This window comes from Onychomys torridus, chromosome 3 (assembly GCF_903995425.1).
Source record: "Onychomys torridus chromosome 3, mOncTor1.1, whole genome shotgun sequence".
In the NCBI taxonomy this organism is placed as follows: Eukaryota; Metazoa; Chordata; class Mammalia; order Rodentia; family Cricetidae; genus Onychomys; species Onychomys torridus.
The window spans coordinates 108,738,333-108,758,560 of NC_050445.1; the positions used below are offsets into that span (position 1 = coordinate 108,738,333).

The 20,228-nt window shown below is 52.2% G+C and overlaps 1 protein-coding gene across 1 annotated transcript; it reads left to right on the top strand.

The window, feature by feature from the left end:
* The first annotated feature begins 3,188 nt into the window (after positions 1-3,188).
* Positions 3,189-18,261, top strand: Chst13 (carbohydrate sulfotransferase 13). The gene is made up of 3 exons (XM_036182165.1): positions 3,189-3,285; positions 10,875-10,957; positions 16,833-18,261. Exons 1-3 carry the CDS (start codon positions 3,189-3,191, stop codon positions 17,670-17,672), a joined length of 1,020 nt encoding a protein of 339 aa, XP_036038058.1. The 3' UTR covers positions 17,673-18,261.
* Positions 18,262-20,228: the final 1,967 nt, after the last annotated feature.

A 20,228-nucleotide genomic window follows, 5' to 3' on the forward strand; every position in this document is an offset into this window, starting at 1 on the left:
ACAGAATTAAATCAGGTCCTCAAATTCTCAGGCATGTCTGTGTGAGGTGGGGATCCGGTCCTGTCATTGGAACCTAGACCAGCTTCAGTGGTTCCAGGGAGCTAAAATAAATCAGGCCAGGTCAGAGACAGGCCACACAGTCATGCAGTCATGTTCTGTGGTCCCAAGGTTCTAGGTCCCTGGGTAGGAACAGACACATAGGTCATGTGTGGTCACGAGCCATCAATGAGCTGCCTGGCAGGCTTCCAGATGATGGCCATCTCAGTTGCTACCTGGCTGCAGCAGCATGGGACCCCTGGGGGGAGCATACAACCGGGACCCTTCCCCAGTCCTTGACCCATGGCACTAAAGTGGTTTTTGGAGGCTGCTAAATTCAAGGCAATCTGTTACTTGGCTATAATTGACACTCACTTCAGAGTCTTTGCAGCAGGCAAAAGGAAGCTTTTCTGGGGAGCTACCAGGAACCTGGGCCTGGAGGTAGGCATCTGCACATAGGTTCCAAGTTCAAATCTTCCTGGTGGCCCCCAGCGACATCTCTAGGGACAACAGTGGGCTGAGTTGTTCTCAATTTTGGTCACTAGGTGGCAGCCAAGAAGGCCAAAAACACTGAAGATTGGAAGACTATACTAGGTTCTGGGAATGAATGTCTGGGGACCCCTGTGAGTTTGGGTGATATTTGGGGCAAATAGGTATTGTGATGGGTGATCCAGAATCCTTGGGTTCTGGGCTGGGATGGAAGGAAGCCTTCCCTGAGGATGGGGAATCCTGAGAAGGATGTGGTTTTAGTGTGAGCTGGGTTCCCACCCAGCAAGGTAGAACCTTCATTGCTGTTGGAAGCTAAATGTAAAACTGTCATTTGTTTCTCATAGTTTTTATTAATAGACAACAGATAATTTCTATAAGAGGCCACTATTAGGATTACTGAATGCCACTATCAAGTCCTTACAGGACTCCTGCTGCCTGAGACTGTTCCAATCTCTCTGCTTCTCACTTAACCTCCACAGCTCAGTGAGGTTTAACATTATTGGACAGGGAACTGAGACCCAGCTGGCAGGTAAGACACTAGTGTCGGGTGCAGCACTCACCCTACACACAAGGCTACATGCTAGCTAAGCCATGCCCTTCCTGCACACACAGGGCCAGCTGCTTGCTTGGGCTCCCTAAGAGGCTGGCTTCAGGGCAGCTAGACTCTTAGGTCAGGTGCAGTCCCAGCCCACTGAGCTTGCTGGATCTCTCTCTCTCCTCTCTCTCAGCATCAGGATGTAGCCCAGAGCTTCACAGTTTGGGAAAGTCCTCTATCACTAAGCCACACTCCCAGCCTCCCCCCTTTTATCTGCCAAAGACTGGACTTTACTCTGGTGTCTCTCTACACCCCAAACCCCTGTCTGAAGTAAGTTCCAAGTGCCCACCTGTGCCTGCAGCAGCTGTGGGCAACATGATGAGACACAATGGGCCTAGTGCTGAGGAAGACACATCCAAGACCCCTTACTTCTTCTCAAGGCAGGACAAGTCCTGCATGAACTTGGATTTGAGCAGGACCTGAAGACACGCAGGAAAGTAAGGCTACAAGGTGGGCTTGGGAGCAACACTCACTACTGATGCTGGCATGGGACGAGGACTACCATGTGCAGGTCCCATATACTTGAGCTCGTGGTTCAGCCCAGCCCTCTGGCCTCTGCCATTATGAAAAACAAGAGACACTGCCTGGGAGGGGCCTGCTTTCCCTGGGTCACTCTTTGACAAGCTTCTGGGCCTTGAGAGGATGATGGCATCCTAGAGCAAACTGTAACAGGTGGAGCCAGGTCAGAGATGGGCTTCCCATGTATGCTCTGCCCTGCACACCTTTGACTGTGGTCCTGCATCATAGTGCAACCCACCTCCCTTCCTACCTGAAAAGTCCCTGTGGGCTCCTGGGACACTGGACAGGAGTCAGGCACTTCACTTAGAACAGCCACAAGGAGACCTCGACTGTAAAGCACCTCATTAATGGTTGCTTCCCCCCCTTTAAATAAGTTAAGATCCTGGGTCCTGGAAGATCTGTGACCCCCCAACAGTTATTCGATCATTTCCTGGTAGTAAGGCTTCTCAGCCCTACAACCTAGGCACTGTCCTCATGGTTCCTGGCTGTCTCGAACTCTTCTTGGGCACCGTGGGAAGCTGAGCTTAGACTTCAGCTGCTGGATTCCAAAGCACATCCTGGTCCTGATTCATGGTCTCAGTTACTGCTGTTTCAAACAGTTTGTGCAGGATGAAACTTTCTGCCCACTACCAGCGTCTGGGAAATCAACATGACTCTTGGGTAGTTTTACCCACAACAGAGGTTGTGTGTGTGTGTGTGGGTGGGGGGGGAGTCTTTTCCCTGGTACCGGTGCTATGATTGGTGCAAACTCAGTCTTTAATTTGCAGGAAGGGCTGTGCCCTGATTGGTGCAAACACTGCCACACTTCCGTTCTGAATCACCTCGTGATCACTTGTGTTGCCATGCAGAGGGTTTCTCCAAAGTAGTCTTCCCCAGAATGGGAGCTGAGGGGCTGCTGTGGAGAGCAGAGGCTTTTGTAGGCAAGGCCAGTGGGAGTTGAGAGGAGACAAGAAATTGTCAAGGGCTAAGGCTGGAGAAAGCAGGCTGCGAGGACGCAGAGAGGAGAAGCTACCGAGTCTTAAGGGCAGACGGTCCCAGCACCCGGGGGCTTTAAAAGCTGTGACATTTGCCAGTATTGAGAGTCAAGAGTCTCAAAGCCTGGGGACAGGCGCTGTCATGCCCAGGGTTACAATAGCTGCCCAGTTAAAATCCAGGACTGAACGTCCAGCCTAAGCATCTGGAGTCTGAGTTTCTAACCTACAGGGATTTGGCTCTCAAGGCTCGACTTGCAGCCTCTGGCTCTGCCAGTATGGCCCTTGGGCCTGTGGCACCTGTACCTGGGAGTTTCTCCACTTCTAATTCCCACCTGCACAGGTTAGAGGACCCTAATGACTAGTAGTAACAGGGTTAGACGCTGCAGCTCACTGTCCTGGGTTCCAGCCTTACCCATTCAGCCAGCTGGAGCCAGAGCCTCCCACTAGGCAGGAGCGCCAGACGCCACTCCTGGGCGGGTCCTAGGCTAAGGTCAGGACTGGGCGTGTCCTGGGCCTTGGCTGCTCAGTGGGAGAACGCACTGGATGACTGTCGCCTGCCACGCGCGGGGCACAGTATGGGGAGGCGCTCCTGCTGCCGGAGGCGCTTACAGGTGGCGGCAAGGCTGGGCGCTGCGCTCCTGCTCCTGTGCGCGCTCCTGTTCCTGCATCCTGGTGAGTGCGCGTTGGCCGGGCCTCCGCTTCTGGGGCTCCACTAGCTGGAGCGCCCCCTGGGTCGACCAGGCACCTACCCTTGTTCCAGGCTCGGTGGAAGACAGGCGCCTTCCATTTCCCGCAGGAGTCTTCTTCCCTGTCCCTGGCGGCAAGGTGATCTAGGTCAGGTCAGGTTGTGAAGGTGGGGGAGTGCTTATGGCCAGTCTAGGGGCATGCTGTCACTGTACCCATTCTCTGAGCCCTGAGAGTCATCTTGTGCTCCTGCCTCCAGTGTCTGTCTCCATCTGAGACCCTGCTGAGTCCTTACAATTGCAGAACTGCACAGCTCTGTGCTGGCCTGGAGGTACAGGGCTTATGACCTGCTCATACCAGTTTCCACTGGGCATGAGGTCTCACTCTGAATGAGCCCAGGTCTCCTCAGATCCTCTGGAGAACAATTCACTCTACATACAGACAAAGACAGAGGTCAGGTGTGGAGGGGCTGGAGGGGCCTAGGCAGTGAGCCACGTTTGTGACTCTCTGTCCATACTTAAGTCTGTGTCTGTGGAGTCTATTCACTTCCCAACAGGCTCATACCCTAGGGTAGACAGGGGCATTAGTTGGGAGTGACTCAGGATAAGGGAAAATTGTTTTCAGGGTGGCACTAATCCGTGGAGGGACCCAGTGGCCAAGCTGGTAGATTGGATGTCACTCAGCAATCTTAACTTGCTATGTGTCCCCTTCCAGGGCCTCCGAAGTCTCATCTATGGCTAGGTGCTGACTCCATCCTCACAGGGCTTTTGGAGGGGGTTGAATGTTACAGTTGATAGTGCTTGGCCCCCAGCCCTCCCATTAGGTTGGCTTCATCCTAGGGATCCCTGGGATGGAGGTCAGGCCTGGGCTGGGGTACAGGTGAACAGAACTGGGGAGGCCTAAGGAGTAGCCACCTGGCCCATGGCTACTCACTCCACCAGTTAACAACCTCTCCGTGACCAGACACAAGTGGCCATGCCTGGACCCCTCTGGAAGTCCCCCTGGAGGAAGATTTCCTCCCCTTGCCGAGGACCTGCAGGTGAATGGCTAGCCCTGTATAGGTTCGTCTTCGTGTCTAAAGTGTCCCTTGACACAGTCTGGAGTGTGGTCCCAGTGTCTGCTGTTGCCACAGTCTCTGTCCACCCTGTCATTCATTGTGGACAAATGTTTACCCAGTCCTGAGCCATGGTGGCTCAGGTCCCTCAGTGCTCAACCCCTGCTGTGGGGTATGAGAGGACAGATGAGAGTCTGGGCCCTGGGGACTGTCTGCAGAGGAGCATGTGTCTTGGTAGCTCTCAGTGTGTGTTGGGACACATCTGTTCTGCTACCTCCCTCCAGTCAGGTCTGAGAAGATCAGAAACAACCACTGGCCTGGGCACCCCCTCCCTTGCCCAGAGAATCTGGAGGGGAGGGGTGTGAATATGGGGAGGTAAAGTGTAAGCATGGTTAGAGAAGGGGTCTCAGGCTCTCCGCTCACCACTCTGCTCAGGTGGGGCTGCCATCTACACCTGTCACCCCCAGGCTGGCCTTGTGCTGTCTGGCCTGGGAAGTCCCCACAGTCTGAGGTGGGTCTCTGAGCTTTCTCAGTTGCCATCCCTACCTCCCAGTCTCTAGATGATCACACCCCACTGTATTAGGTTTTCACCTGCTAACTTTTCAGTCTTGGGCCCATAAGAGCCAACCCACCTCACCTCTCAGAGCTAGCTGTCCACTCATTTCAGGGGAGAAATGTGTGCTTATGGTAGGCACTCGCTGGGAGACAGTGGGAAGGTCTGGTCTGGTTGCAGGGGGCAGGGTCCCACTGTCCCAGGCCTCAGGGGGACATGCCCTTGTTTTCCAGCCACTCGTCAAGTCTGGGTCATCAGGGGCTCATGGGAAGAAATTTAAGGGTGAATAAGGGCTTAGGACCCAGGAAAATCCAAAGCCATATCCCAGCTGAGAGACCAAGCCAGGCTCTGTCCCTTCTTGTTCCAGGGAATGTCACTGTCACCACTGCTGGGCAATGAGGCACTCAGCAGGGTTACAGATTATGCCCGGGTTCTAGCTGCTCTGGGGATCTCACTGGCCTCTTTCTAGTGGAGAGCCCATCCCGGTCCCCGTGCCCCAGGATCTGCTACCAACACTGGCTCAGAGCCCAGGGTCAGAGAGAAGATAGCATGGTGGAATGGGACAGCTGCCTAAGACACCTCTGTCCTCAGCATGCCACCCTTCCCTCTGGGGTCCCAGTTATGGAGACACTACCATGCCCGGGGGCCCCCTTCTGTCCTTTGTTGCCTTTGTCCCCTGCTGCTCACACCTCGAAACACGTCTGCGGAACCCGCTGCCACCGAGTGTCTGTCCCACCTCATAGAGTTGCATTTTGACACTAAAACCCCGCATCTCCATGTCATCTGCTCTTTGACACACCCTGAGGGGTGGGGCTAGGGTGCTTTGATCTGCCAACTAGGAGAGTAGCGGAGTCTCAGAACCCCTTGGCCTAAATGTCAGGCTGGTTAGCAAAAGGAGAGGATGTGGCTGTCGGGAGGAGCCCACAAGAGGCTCACCAGGTCCAGCTGGAGTCCAGAGCTTAGCTCAGCAGACTCTTGGGGAAATGCTCTCTGATTGGTCAGTCAGCTCAAGTAGGAGCAGGGAGGCAACTGTGATCATGGGGAAAGAAGTGACTTTTTAAAGATGACTGTTGGGGGAACAGGATCTGAGTCCTAGAGCCCAGAGTCAGGAGACAGGGTACACCGGGAGATAGGACAGCTGACCCCCCACACTGGGGCACTGTGGCAGCTCCAGTGCTGCTCCTGGGGTGTCGTATGGCTTTGCTCCTATGCCATCCCTGCCTGGGATGGGGACTTGGGCTTATTCTTTGCACTTTACAAAGCAAAGGTATTTGGAGTAGACTGAAAGAAGCATAGAAATTGATTAGATGGGAAACTGAGTCAACTGGTTAGGGTTTTTGTTTGTTTTTCTGTCAATTTGACATAGCTAAGGGTCATCTGGGAAGAGAAAACTCCAGTTGAGAAAATGCCTCCATCAGACTAGCTGGAAGGCAAGTCTGTGGGAGCACTTTCTTGATTAATGATTGATATGGGAGGGCCCGAAGCTCTGTGCACAGCAGCACCCCTGGGCGGGTGGTCCTGGATGTATAAGAAAGCATGCTGAGCAGGCCACCGGGAGCAAGTCAGTAAACTGTTTCTCCCTGGCCTCCCCTAGTCTGACTCAGCTAGGCTCCTGCTTAAGTGACTTCCCTCAGAGATGGAATAAAGCCTCCCCTCCCCAAGTTGCTTTTGGTCATGGTGTTTTATCATAGCAACTGGAGGCAACTTAGGACAGAAATAAGCACTAAAAGTGGGGTTTGAATCCATGTGGACATATGTCCATTGGAGGAGTAGAAGCCCTGTACATGATGTGCAGTGCTGGGCTGGTCCATGGGGTCCTGAAAAGTGGTGGGCAGAAACTAGAGAGGTGCTGTAAGTTGGAGCCCAGTTTTCAACTTTGAATGGGTCTGAATGGCAGGTTAGGAGGTGAGATATTCTCCAGTCTTTAAATAGTCCTTGACACTGGGGGAGGTCTAAGTATTGCAGGAAAACAACACAGTTCTCTTATTTACAGAACTGACTTCCAGAGAGGTTATCCCCCACACGGGTCAGCTGATTCCATCAGTAGCAAGCACTGTGAACAAATTCAAAGGAGGCTGACTTAGCCTGGACTTTAGGTAAGGTTCCTATGGCTGTGAGAAACAACATGACCAAAAGAGAGAGTTTATTTCAACTTACACCTTCATGGTACAGTCCATCATCAAAGGAAGTCAGGGCAGGAACTCAAGGCAGGAACCTGGAGGCAGGAGCTGAAGCAGAGGTTGTGAAGGAATGTTGCTAACTGGCTTGCTCATCATGGCTCGCTCAGCCAGCTTTTTTAGAGCACTCAGGAACACCAGCCCAGGGACGGCACTGCCCACAGTGAGCTGGGTCCTTTCACATCAATCATTTGAAAATGCACTATGGGTCAATCTGGTGAGGGAATATTTCTCAACTGAAGTTTCTTCTTCCCAACTGACTTTACCTTGTGTCAACGTGACAGGAAGCTATCCAGTGGAGTGACTGAAGATGTTTTCTGCCACATTCAGTGGAAGCATGGTCAGTGAGAGGCTTCTACTCTGGGCAGGACCTGGACTCTGATGTGAGATAAACCAGTAGCAAGGGGCACCCCTACCCCAGGCCCAGTACTAGAGACTGAAGTGGGGTTCCCTCATGCTAGGCAAATGTCATGTGCTCTACCATTGAGCTATATTCATGGCTTCCTAGTCCTTTTCTTTTTTTTTTGAGACAGAATTTTTCTGTGTAACAGCTCTGGCTCTCCTGGATCTCGCTCTGTAGACCAGGCTGGCCTCAAACTCACAGAGATTTGCCTGGCTCTGCCTCCTGAGTGCTGGGATTAAAGGCGTGCGCCATCACCACCCGGCTCTCAATTTTAACTTTTTGTTCCAGGGTTTCAATATTTGCCTAGAATAGCTGGCTAGTCTAAGCTGTACTTAAGCTTGTGATCCCTGTTTCAGCCTTCTAAGTAGCTGGGGTCACAGGCTTGCACCACCAAGAGGGGCTGCTGTAATGATTTTGAGATGACCCTTGTGGGATAAGCAGTAGGTTGTTAAATAGTTTCCTGTTGCCCCTGAGCAGGGATGGCAGCTGTGAGGGCTGACAGTTCAGAGGGATGTGGACCTGGTGATGGCTGCTTAGATAGGAATTTCCTCACAGCAGCCAGCTTGTAAAAGTCAGGGGATAGTTTCAATATAACTGGGAAGAGGCAGAATGACCTTCCTTCCTGTGAAGAGCTCGTCTGATGTGTCCCATTCTCTCTTCAGGGCAATCGCAGGAAAGAATGCTCCTGACATTGGATTGCAGGGCTCCCTTGAAAGCATCAGCGGAGTGGAGGGAGGGGGTCTGAGTGGGGCCAGCAGACTGGAGGCTCTGACCTAGCTACTGCTGCTGCTGGTGGTGGTTTGTTTTGCAACATGGCAGTGAGAACTTATTAACCAGGATGTGGCTGTTGCAATGTGCCCTGGGCTGGACTCACCCCCCACACCACCCCCATCCCCCAAAGCAACCTGCCTTACCCTGCCTGGGGCATGGGGCTTCCTGCTGGAAGTGGGGGCTGACGACTGAGGCCAGCTTTCTTGGAGTTTTCTGTGATGTTTCAGCCCACAGGTTCCTGCAAGGGTGTGTCCTGCTGTATTTCACCCTTTGTGACCTTGTGCGCCCTGACCCTCTCCATGATGGTGGGCACTTTCTTAGTTAGTAAAGCAGAGCTTGGGGAATCTTGTGGACCCCTAGGATGTACAGGATGAGCTGGAGCTTGACAAGCAGAAGCCAGGGCCTTAGCAGTGCAGACACTGGAACCTGAGGTACAGCCTGTCTTGGAACCAGTAGCCTTGAGGTTTGGTCCTTGTCACTGTCAGTTTCCCTGTCTAATAAGTGGAAAAGTAACAGTTTCCACGTGACACGACACAGGCCAGCTTCACACAGCACAGTTACACAGTGGCCCATGTCACCAGCCCAGTATCTCAAGGGCCCCACCTTTGTGCTGACACAGGATCCTGGGCAAAGCCCTCTGCTGAGGTCTATGGCACTTTCTCCAGGATTTCCTTCCACCCTTCAGGGGCACTGAGTCCACTCAAAGCTGGGCACTAAAAGTTTTGGCGGGCCTCACATTGGTGTCTTGAGCTGAGGAGGTGGCCTGCCTGGACAGTGTTTTCTATCCTACAGGCCTGCTCTGGTCTCTTTCCAAAGTATCATTGCTTCCAGGCTCTCTCTCTGTCTCCATGCCACTTTCTCCCAGCCACAGTCCAGGGCTGTCCCCATCTGTCTCCTGTTGTTGACACTCCAGCCCTTCCTCCTCCTCCCTTTCTCTTTCCCCTCTCCTAGGCGGGGGAGTTGTTGGCTTCCCTGCTGCTTGGTGTTAGGGGAAGTCTTAGTTCTGCTGAGGCCCCTCCTTGGCTATACAAACCTGCTGCCTCCTTTCCATTCTGCTCTGTGTGTCTTGGGGAGGGGAGGGGTACAGCTGGGAGCAGGCCAAACAAGGATGGGGTAAAGGTGCTGGGGCTCCAGTGTGGCCCCGTTTGAAGCTAGCCTCCGTGGGCTGGACCCATGGAATATAAGGGCAACCCTTTTTGATCAACTCCTGTGTGTGCGCGCGTACACACACACACACCTTCTACGGCCAGCCTGTCCTTGCCAGGCCTGGAGCCCTGGGCTCCTCATTGGCAGGGTGGAGGTAGCCTGGCCCTGTAATCTGTGACCACAGCTATTCCGGGAACCCCTGAGGCCTGTCCTCCACCCACACAGACCTTTGGCATCTGTTGTGGGACCCACTCTTAGACAGCTGTGGTCTGGCCAGGAAATGGCCTTGGGTGAGGAGTGGCTTCTGGAAGGACAGGAACCTTCAAAGAGGGCTGTGGGTCAGATGGCTGTGATATGGTCCCTCCAGGCTGTTCTTCCTACCCTGCCCACAGACCTGGAGGGAACTATGGTCCCCCAGTTGCTTAGTGAGGCTCTAAAAGACCCCTTCACTGCATGGCCTGGAGTGACACCTCTAACCTGAAGAATACTCTTCTCCCCTGGTGCCAAGAGATGCCACTCTGGCACGCTGCAACCCTGCTCAGACTCCTGATGCCAGTTGCTGTATTTAGCAACAGCTTATAATTAGCGGTGCCCGCCTGTCCTGGTAGCTTATTCTCTGATGAAGGTGCTGTTCTATCAAAAAGGCAGCAGGATCAGAGATGCTTCCCTGGATAGTCTGGAGAAGTTCAAGGCTGGGTCCATGGGCATTCTCAAGACAGGTTTCCTGCACGAGCCCTGGTCCAAGTGGCCCCACTTATTCTAGGTACATGGCCTGTGGGGTGTACAGACAGGACACTAAAGGACACTGAAGACTGCAAGATAAAAACAGAGAGTGTCCCTGTCCAGTTCTGGAAACAGGAAAAGCTGCATTTATCAGGAGTCGCATCCACACCTCGGGGCATGCACATACTTCCAGGGGCTTTCATGGCACCTCATGTGGCCTTGTTCCCTCACTCTAACAGCCTGCAGCCTGGCTCTGCCACCATCCGTCCTTTCTGGATGCTCACAATTCAGATCTACAGGCTGGACAGTCATCAGACTTGTGAGCCCCTAGGACTCAGCAGAAGTGGCTGGTGGGGGGCAGGCTAGGTGATGGGGCCAGGGGTGGCGGTAGGGGGGCTAGGGGCTGTGGGGGGGTCTAGGGGTGGTGGGGAGGTGGCTAGGGGAGGTGGTGCTGAGACAGAGTGAGAATTGGATAGGGCTGGATGCTCTTCCCAGAGGGCAGGCAGGCTCTTTTCCTCTTATCCCCTATACTTGCCACTCTCCAGTGGTGGAGGGTAGGGCATGAGGGTAGGAATGACCTCAAGGACACTGCCCTACCAGTGCCTACCCCCTACCAAACCCCCAGGAGGAAGAGAAGACACAGGATGAAAAGCAGGCACACAAGTGGGTTAAATGTGTCCTAGGGGTACTGGCTAAACCACACCTTGACCAAAGTCAGCACTGCGCTCTCTCTCTCCTTGTGCCCTTCAGCATTTGAAAACCAAGTCCTGGGCTCCAGCTGGTTTGCAGGAGTGAGGAAGAGTCCCCTACAGCTGTTGCATGACCTGGACCAGGTAAGTGGCTGGGATGCCCTCTTACATCCTGGATAGGAAGCCACAATCTCCTGCATACCTCTATTGGTGAAATTATTAAGGCCACTCCACGTAGTTAAAAGGGAGGTTTATTTTGTGGGGTAACTTACAAATGAAGGGATAGGAAGGTTGTAGGGTCTGGCAAAGGTATGGCACAGTCTGGCAGTGTTCTCTGGAGAACTCTGCTTGGTCTACCTCCAGCGTCCGGGGTCCAGGCACCAAGAGACCCCTCTCATCTGGATCCTGGGTCTTCAGCGTCCTCCCTCAGCCCCGCCTTGTAGGCGTGACCATTACCGAAGCCTCAATGGGGGTTGGAACTTCCAGGCCAAGGCTGGGATGGCTACCCACTCCATACCTCCTGTCATAGGTTCTGTCCAGTATGGACAACGGGGCTTCCTGTGTAGCCTGGAAGTCCAATTTTCCTGTTCATCATCCCTCTCACCACACCCAAGACATGTGCTTGTTCTGTGGTATGTATTGCAGACACAGGGAAGTTAAACAACCCCATGTCTGTCCCGGGGGGCCAATGAACAGAGGGTCATTAAGCCAGGCTTGTTCCGGGGGACCAGCAAACAGATGGTCGTTAAGCTATGCCTGTCCCAGGAGTTCAAGTAGATGGTTGTTAAGTGCCCAAATTTTAGTAATGTGGCCTAACAAGGGAGTGTTCAGAGGAAAGCCCCCCGCTGCAATCCCCCCATACACACACCCAATCATCTCCAAGCAGGTAGAGCAAGTAGCCCTACTGGGACCACATACGGCCTCATATATGCTCTCACACACTCAACAGCACAAGCACTCCTTGACTCAGGGTGGGGTTAGCTCCCAAGGAACCCAGACTGCTTAAATATTGCTAAGTCAAAACGCTCCTGACATCTGGGACCCTTGATGCACAGCCACCTGGCCATACAGGACACTGTAGATGAGGCTGCTCCCCTAGTGATGGTGTGTGTGTGTGTGTCTCCATCCTCTCCTATTGGAGAGATCTATACAAAGTGTCACTCAAGGCCAGGACAAAGTCTATATTTGAAACTAGCTTCAGCTCCTTCTGAATGCCATCGTAAAGTTTTTTTAAACCTAAAATCATACACGTATGACTTGACTGAATACCACTAGAAGACCCCATACCTGGCTCAGCTGGACAAACACACAGACAGCATGTATTAGCACCTACTGTATGCAGCCATTCTTGTACCAGGCTTTTTCTTTTTGGGCCACCAACCAGCTCTCAAATCATGAAACGGAGACTTACTAGTTTTGAGTGCTCGGCCTAGCTTAGGCTCGTTTCTGGCTAGTTCTTTTAACTTAAACTGACCCGTTTCTCTTTATCCGCCTTTCGCCTCAGGGCTTTTGACTTTTCTCTCCTTCTGTGTATCTTACTTTCACTGCTTCGTGTGTCTAGCTGGATGGCGACCTATTGGCTTCTTGCCCAGGGCATGTCTTCGTTCCCTTCTGCTTTTCTCTCGTGCCGCTTCTGTCTCCGCTCTCCTATTTATTCCCTCTGCCTGCCACCCCCACCTATCCCTCTCCTGCCTAGGTATTTGCTGTTCAGCTTTTTATTAGACCAATAAGGTACCTTAGGCAGACGAGGTGAAAAAAAAATGCAACACATCTTTTCATGATTAAACACACATCCTTACATTGTTAAACACATGCAGCATAAACAAATATAACACATCTTTTTCCACAGCACATTCTCTTGTGCTGAGATTTAGTGGCCAACAGCTGGACTGGGGTCCTGCCCCCCACAGAGCAGGCCACACAGCCGGCCGGGTAGGACACAGTCTGAACAGCATTTACATGTCCATGAAACCAAGTTGTGCTCTGAGGGAACAGTGGGGATTACAGGGAACTACCCAAGGGGATTCTGGTAGAGATGGGGAGAAGCTACTCCCCAAGAGAGGGGCTTGTAGTGCGACCTGAAGAGGAAAATGTGAGCACCACAGGCAGAGGGAACAGCTAGGCCACCAGCCGTAGAGAGAGGAGGGCAGAGAGGTTGTCTGTGGTGAGCGTGGGAGGCAGGCAGTATTCCATTGGGCCAAAACAGCAGCAAGGGCAATGGGGAGCCATGGAGGATTTTAAGCAGGGGCAGCAGGGCCAGAAGTTTCCCTTGGACTGCTGTGTGGGGAATGGTGGAGCTGCATAGGGGATGTCTGCTGAACCTAGCCACACCCCTGGGTTGCAGATAAGGAAGTCTTGGTTCAAAGAGTATGTCTGGCTCACTCCTGGTTGCACATTGAGCAGGTGCAGGACAGACTCTCAGATGGCCCCAGATTCCATTAGCTCTACAGCCTTCTTCAGAGGGACAGATGGGTCCTCACAGTCCCAGGATCCAGGGATGTTGGAGTCAAATCATTTGAGGCCATATGCCTTGCCTCTGGAGAAATGTCAGAAAAAGAAATGTTGGGGGACAAGGACTGATCTTGTGCCATGCACCCACCCACTTATGCAAACCATAAAATAAGGCTTGGCTACAGTCATGTCCATTTACTGACAGGGAATTGAAGCAAGGGGCTGAGCACCCTGCAGAAGTCACGAAGCTCATAAACTGTAGCATGAATCTTAAAGAGTCTTATTAATAAAATCAAACCTGAAGCCAGTTATTTGGGCGAATGCTGGAAGATCGGAGAAGCAGAACAAGCCACGGCTATCTCACCTTGCTAGTTCCTCAGGTGATCCTGTTTCCTCAGGCTGGAAGCTTCTGAGTCCTCCTCCATATGAATCTCAGCTGAACTGTGCTGCTCCAAAGCCTGAACGCTTAACTAACCAAATGCTTAACTAACTACATGCTTTACTCCTACATGATTTACTCCTTCTTTAGTTCCTGGTCCTCACACCTTATATACCTTTCTCTTTCTGCCCCCTCTCCTTGGGATTAAAGGTTGGGTTTCTGGGATTAAAGGTGTGGGTCACCATGCTTAGCTGTTTCTAAAGTGGCCTTGAACTCAGAGATCCACCTGACTCTGCCTCCCAAGTGCTAGGATTAAAGGCGTGCACCACCACTGCCCAACTTCTATTATGGCTTACTCTTCCCATTTTCTAGCCACCATTTTTGGCTTTGTTCTAGTGGCTGTCTGTTCTCTGACCCCAGATATGTTTATTTCGGGGAACACACAATATTTCAGGGAACACAATACCACCACACATAAACACTTGAGTCAGCTGGGCAACTGGGAAGCTCACTTCGAGGAACAAGAGCTGTGGTGCAGGGTGTGGCTCCAGCTATTGAGTTCCTCCAGGCCCAAGTTAAAGGGCCAGCCTCCCCCACAAACTGCCATGACCCCAGGCAGCTCAATTCTCCCAAACCTGCGTTTTGTCATCTGCTGAGAGGACCGACCGTGTTGACTGTCTTAGCATTCAATAAGTCTGTAAACATCAGCAGTGTTGACAGAAAGGCCAGAAGCCCCATGGGACAACAGTGGCAGATTGCCCTCTGTCATCCTCTGAGTGTTGACTCCTGTTACAGATCCGCAGCCCCATGACTACATAATAACTGCCATCCTCACAGAAGAGGATCCCAGGATGGAGGTGGGTGGTTAAAGGTTTGGGGTTCCCCCCATGCCCTCTTGCTTTGTATCCTAAGGAAAAGCCTTTCCCACAAGCATCTTCCCTACATCTCCTTGGTCACAGCCAGGCCACATGCCTACCCTTGTGATGGCGTGAGGCTGCATGGCTGGTTCTTCTGAGGCTAGGCATAGATCATAACTCAGTTAATGAGGAGGGAGGTGAGCTAAGGAGTAGGTGGTGGGCATTCCTCCACAAGGATGGCTAGGCTGTGAGGAGGTTAAGGGCAGCCTGGCCTCAGACACTCCTGATAGCAAGAACAGGATCTTCTCAGAGCCTACAGACCCTATGGCCATGGCTGAACTTGGCATGGTGACAAAGAATGGTGTAAGTTCAGTGCAGCACAGGTCTCCTCAGCCAGGCCCTGGTCTTCCCAGACGGGGCTGCTCCTTGTGTGGGCTTTCAGGCAAGATCTAGTATGTGCATTGTAATGAATCTTTTTCTGTCCTGCCAGGCAGCTCCCAAATAATGACACCAAGACTCCTTATTTATTATGAAAGCTCAGTTAGGCATAGTTCCTAACTAGCTCTTATAACTTAAATTAGCCCATGTATATTAATCTGCGTTCTATCACGTGATGTTACCCCTCTTCCATCTTGCACCTTTTTCCTCCCCCAATGTCTTCTGTGTGCCTAGATTCCTCCTCCTCCTCTTCTCTCTCCCTGGAAATCCTGCCTATATCTCCTGCCTAGCTATTGGCCATTCAGCTTTTATTATGCCAATCACAGAAATACACCTTCACACAGTGTACAAATATCCCACATCAGTGCATTTTAACTCTTCCAAAATGTCATTTTCTGGAATTCAAGTTTTGTGTCTCTGCTTGTCCACCTCTCTGCTTTAGCTCTCCTTTGGAACTAACGCAAGCAGGATGACTGACATAGGACCCCCACATTACATCAGTGACTCCCTACCTCCTACTCTAAAGCACATCCCAGCCTGTGGATTCTGGGACTCCGTGAGCACTTAAAGGAAAAGAAAAAGTGCCCCTCCACCCATCCTTTCTGGAACACTTTGTTTTCTTCTCTCCCTCATAAAACACAAAGGTCAATTCCCTTAATGAATCACGGACTTCTGCAGAATACCTTTAAAAGCCTCAGAAACACATATGTGCATATAGCCACATGCCCATATACTTCCATGCCACCAGTATCCATGCTGGGTCTCTACTATTTCTGCTTCTGTTATGGCCTCTGAGCTGGAAATATTTTGAAGGTCTTTAACTTTCTGAGAAATAACTCAGCATAAATTCACTCTTTTGAAATGGCTGATTCAGTGGCTTTCATATTTTATAAGGTTCTGTGACCTCATCACCACTGTCTAATTCCAGAGCACTTGTGATCCCAAGAGAGACTATGATTATATCAGCGGTCATTCCTCTTTCTTATCTCTCTAGCCCCTGACACCACTAATCCCCCTCCTGTCTGTAAATTACCTGTTCTGATCATCCCATACAAGACAGACAAATGCTTTTCTGAAAAAGCACTGCGATTACAATTTGCTGGTGGTGGGCTGGAGAGATGGCTCAGCGTTAAGAGCGCTTACTGCCCTTGTAGAGAACCTAGGTTTGATTCCCAGCACCCACATGGTGGCTCAGTCCTATTTGTAATTCCAGTTCCAGGGGATCCAATGCCCTCTTCTGGCCACTTTGGGCACTGCGTGCATGCGACACACAAATGTACATGAAGGCAAAAAGCCCATACACATAAAATGAAAAAACTTTGCTAGGGTAAAATAAATCAAGCTCCAAGTAAATGTGTCCATCCATTAATACAGAGTCAGTAAATTTATTTAGCCACCGCACACATAAAAGCCCACATCCTACAAGTAGCTGACTGGCAGCTGCCAAGGGAGGGCCATGCTTCAAGGCTAGCCAGAGCACAGCCTTTCTGTTGTCCTTGCCATAGTGGGTGAAGTGGGGAGGACACAATGAGGCAGCAAGAATTAACAGATGGTCTACGTGTGCCTGCATTTATGTGCTGTGTGCCCGGTCCTCGGCCATCCTTCTTTATCCAGTAAAGACTCAATTCTCAGCAATCCTAGTGTACACACAGCACCCAGCACTGGTTCCTCACATCCTTCCCGTCCCAGCACTTAGCATTTCCTCCAATTCCAGAGCAGATTCTGACCCCACACCACATAGAGACTGGTGACACCTCTGGAGTTCCTGTTTCCAGTCGGGGGAGGGGATCCCTTGTCTGAGTCCCTGGGCACATGGCATCCGTACAGCCTCGGCCCAGAGCCTGCTGCACTCTGACGATTGGCCCAGCCTGCCTCAGTCCCTTGTCGCCTGCAGGGTCGACCCTCCTCGATGGCAAAGGTGCACCAGCAGCGGCGCGAGCTGCTACAGCAGGCCTGCAGCCGCCACACACGACGCCAGCGCCTGCTGCAGCCGGAGGACCTGCGGCACGTGCTGGTGGACGACGCACACGGGCTGCTGTACTGCTACGTGCCCAAGGTGGCCTGCACCAACTGGAAGCGCGTGCTGCTGGCGCTGCGCGGCCGCGGGGACCCGGGCTCAATCCCTGCGCACGAGGCGCATGCGCCTGGCCTGCTGCCCTCGCTGGCCGACTTTGCGCCGGCCGAGGTCAACCGGAGGCTGCGGGACTACCTGGCCTTCCTCTTCGTGCGCGAGCCCTTCGAGCGCCTGGCCTCGGCCTACCGCAACAAGCTGGCGCGGCCACACAGCGCGGCCTTCCAGCGGCGCTACGGCACGCGCATCGTGCGCCGCCTCCGACCGCACGCGCAGCCGGACGCGCTGGCCCGCGGCCACGACGTGCGCTTCGCCGAGTTCCTGGCTTACCTGCTCGACCCGCGCACGCGCCGCCACGAGCCCTTCAATGAACACTGGGAGCGCGCGCACGCGCTGTGCCACCCCTGCCTAGTGCGCTATGACGTGGTTGGCAAGCTCGAGACGCTGGCGGATGACGCGGCCTTTGTGCTAGACCTGGTGGGCGAGCCCGGACTGCGCTTCCCGGCCCCACCGCGGAGGTCAGAGAAGGACCCCACGCGTGACCAGGCCCGGCGCCTCTTCCAGGACATCAGCCCCTTCTACCAGCGCCGCCTCTTTGACCTCTATAAGATGGACTTTCTGCTCTTCAACTACTCCGCCCCCTCCTACCTGCGGCTGCAGTAGGGGCGGTGGGTGTTGAGAAGGACCTGTGACTGCTGTGACCAAGGGGCCGCCAGGAGGTCTGGAATGAACCTGGTACTGTGGATTGGAGAACCATTGGCATACCTTACTTACTGGGCCTGACAAAGATCCTGGGCACAGGCCACACTCACACCGACTGGGTTGGGCACAGTTTGCCTCAGGCGACTGTTCTGGCCTTTGTGCCTTTGGTTTGATGTGTGTGTCTTTTTCCTGCTGCAGGTGGTGGCTTCTCTCCAGGACCCAGTTTGTTTCTTTTTTCTTTTCTTTTCTTTTCTTTTTTTTGGTGTTGTTTTGGTTTTGAGAGGTCATTTTCGGTCATGTCTACGCAGAGCCTGTCCATGGTGCTTGCTACAAGACAGAATGCCAGGGTTTGGTTCATTGTGGCCAGCCTCGGGAGGTTTGGTTATCCCTGCCCACAGGCACTGCTTAGGCATCACCGTGAACTGTCTGCTGCCTTGGCAGTCACTGGATGGTAGGGCAGTGCCATTCTACCTCTACCTGGCTGGTCCATGTTTGATCTCGTTGCAAGATTTTGGGGTCTTCCCCTGTGTCATCAGAGACCAGGTGGCAGTTTTTCCAGCATGACTCCTGGGGAGCTGGCCTGGTCATGTTTGTTTGTTTGTTTATTTTAATAAATATGTTTTGTTACATTTTTCACTTTGGGGGATTTCTCTGCCTCATTGGGCCTTTTACCTGCCAGATCTTGGGCAACTCATTGTGTCTCTGAACCTGTTTCTTCTGCTGCTGAGTGGTACACGAATGCAAGGTGGCAGCCCATAGGTGGTGGTGGTAGTGGTGGTGGTGGTGGAGGTGGTGGTGGAGGTGGAGGTGGTGGTGGTGGTGGAGGTGGTGGTGGAGGTGGAGGTGGTGGTGGAGGTAATGATGGTGGTGGTGGTGGTGTTGGAGGGGGAGGTGGTGTTGGAGGTGGTGGCCACAAGAGGGTTGCTGGAGTTAGAGTGCCACCAAGAATAACCAAGGGGAGCAGAAATGGTAGAGAGGAGACAAGGGGTGGTAGAGAGGGCCAAGAGCTATGGCTGAAGAAAAACGTCTGTGAAGACATGGAGGCAGGAATCACTTACTGTAGGAGCAAAGGATTCTGACATCCACTACCTGTGAAGAAGCTACCTGTGACGGCGGCAGGCATTGCCTGCTGTCTGCTGCTGGTGCCAGAAGCTGAGGGTTACCACTGCCTAGTGACGGGCTGCTGGGTAAAGCTCAGGGAAGTGACCCCTCCTCAGTCACTTACCCTTGGCCTTGGTTTGTGCTGGGTTCTCTCTCACAGGAACCTGCCTGAGGCCTTCAGAGCGCCTGTCTGTGTGAGCAGCCTCCATGGATCTTGAAAGGCACTGCCACTGCTGCTGCTGGCTCTATGAACCATGCCCCAAGCCTGCCCTCCTCCCCACTGGAGGAACGTGGAGAGCCCAGGACCTGGTATCTTTTCCAGAAACCCAAGACCATAGCTCTGCCCCTCTAGCCAACGTGTGAAGTGAGGGTCTGGGGCCTGTGGTCACACCAGTCATCACCCACCCTCTCCTCCAGGTACATCCTGGCCCTCACACTATAACAGTTCACTGGGGATTTGGCTGTTTCACCCCTGTTTCTATATCATTCTCCTTGGTTCCCAAGCTCAACTTAACTTCCACAGAGCCCTTGATGGAACCTATTTGCTGAAGCTGACATCCACCTATAAGTGTGTGCCATCCAGATGCTTCTAGGAGCTGTATTGCCACCCTGTCAGTGCTTATACATGTTGAGGATGGTTACAAACGTGTGCCCTCTAATGAGACACTGACTATTACGCTCTCTCTAGATGTCCTCTCACATGCTAACATGTCCCCTTGTAGGCAACACATACACACACACACACACACACACACACACACACACACCACACACACACACACACACACACACACACACAAATTTTTAATATACATAAGATAGCTTCTCAGATACTTCTATGCTTTAAAAATATTTCTAGGGGCTGGAGAGATGGCTCAGAGGTTAAGAACACTGGCTGTTCTTCCAGGAGATCTGGGTTCAATTCCCATCACCCACATGGTAGCTTACAACTGCCTGTAACTCCATCTCCAGTGGAGCTGACACTCACACAGACAATACCTGCTGACAAAATACAAATGCACCTAAAATAAAAAATAATTAAAAAAGAAAAACAAAAAATTAAAAAAATATTTCTAGACCTTATATATCACTCCAGATCAATGCATGGTTGCTCTTTTCTTTTAATGGCTACCTAAGATTGTGGGTGTGGCTGTGAGCATCAGCAGTGACTACTAACAGGTGTTTAGTTGGCTCCTCACCCTTGCTATTTCCAACTACTAAAATGATGACCATTGTTGTCCCAGAACCTTGGCTTACATGTGCATGTATCTGCATAAAATTCTAGAAGTGTCCTCTGCTCTTTTAAATCTTACTCCAAGGCCTTGTGATTAAATATTATACCCATTTTAAAAATGAGAAACTGGAGGCAAATTGACCAGTCTGAGCAGAAATGGGATTTGAACCTGTGAAGTTTAT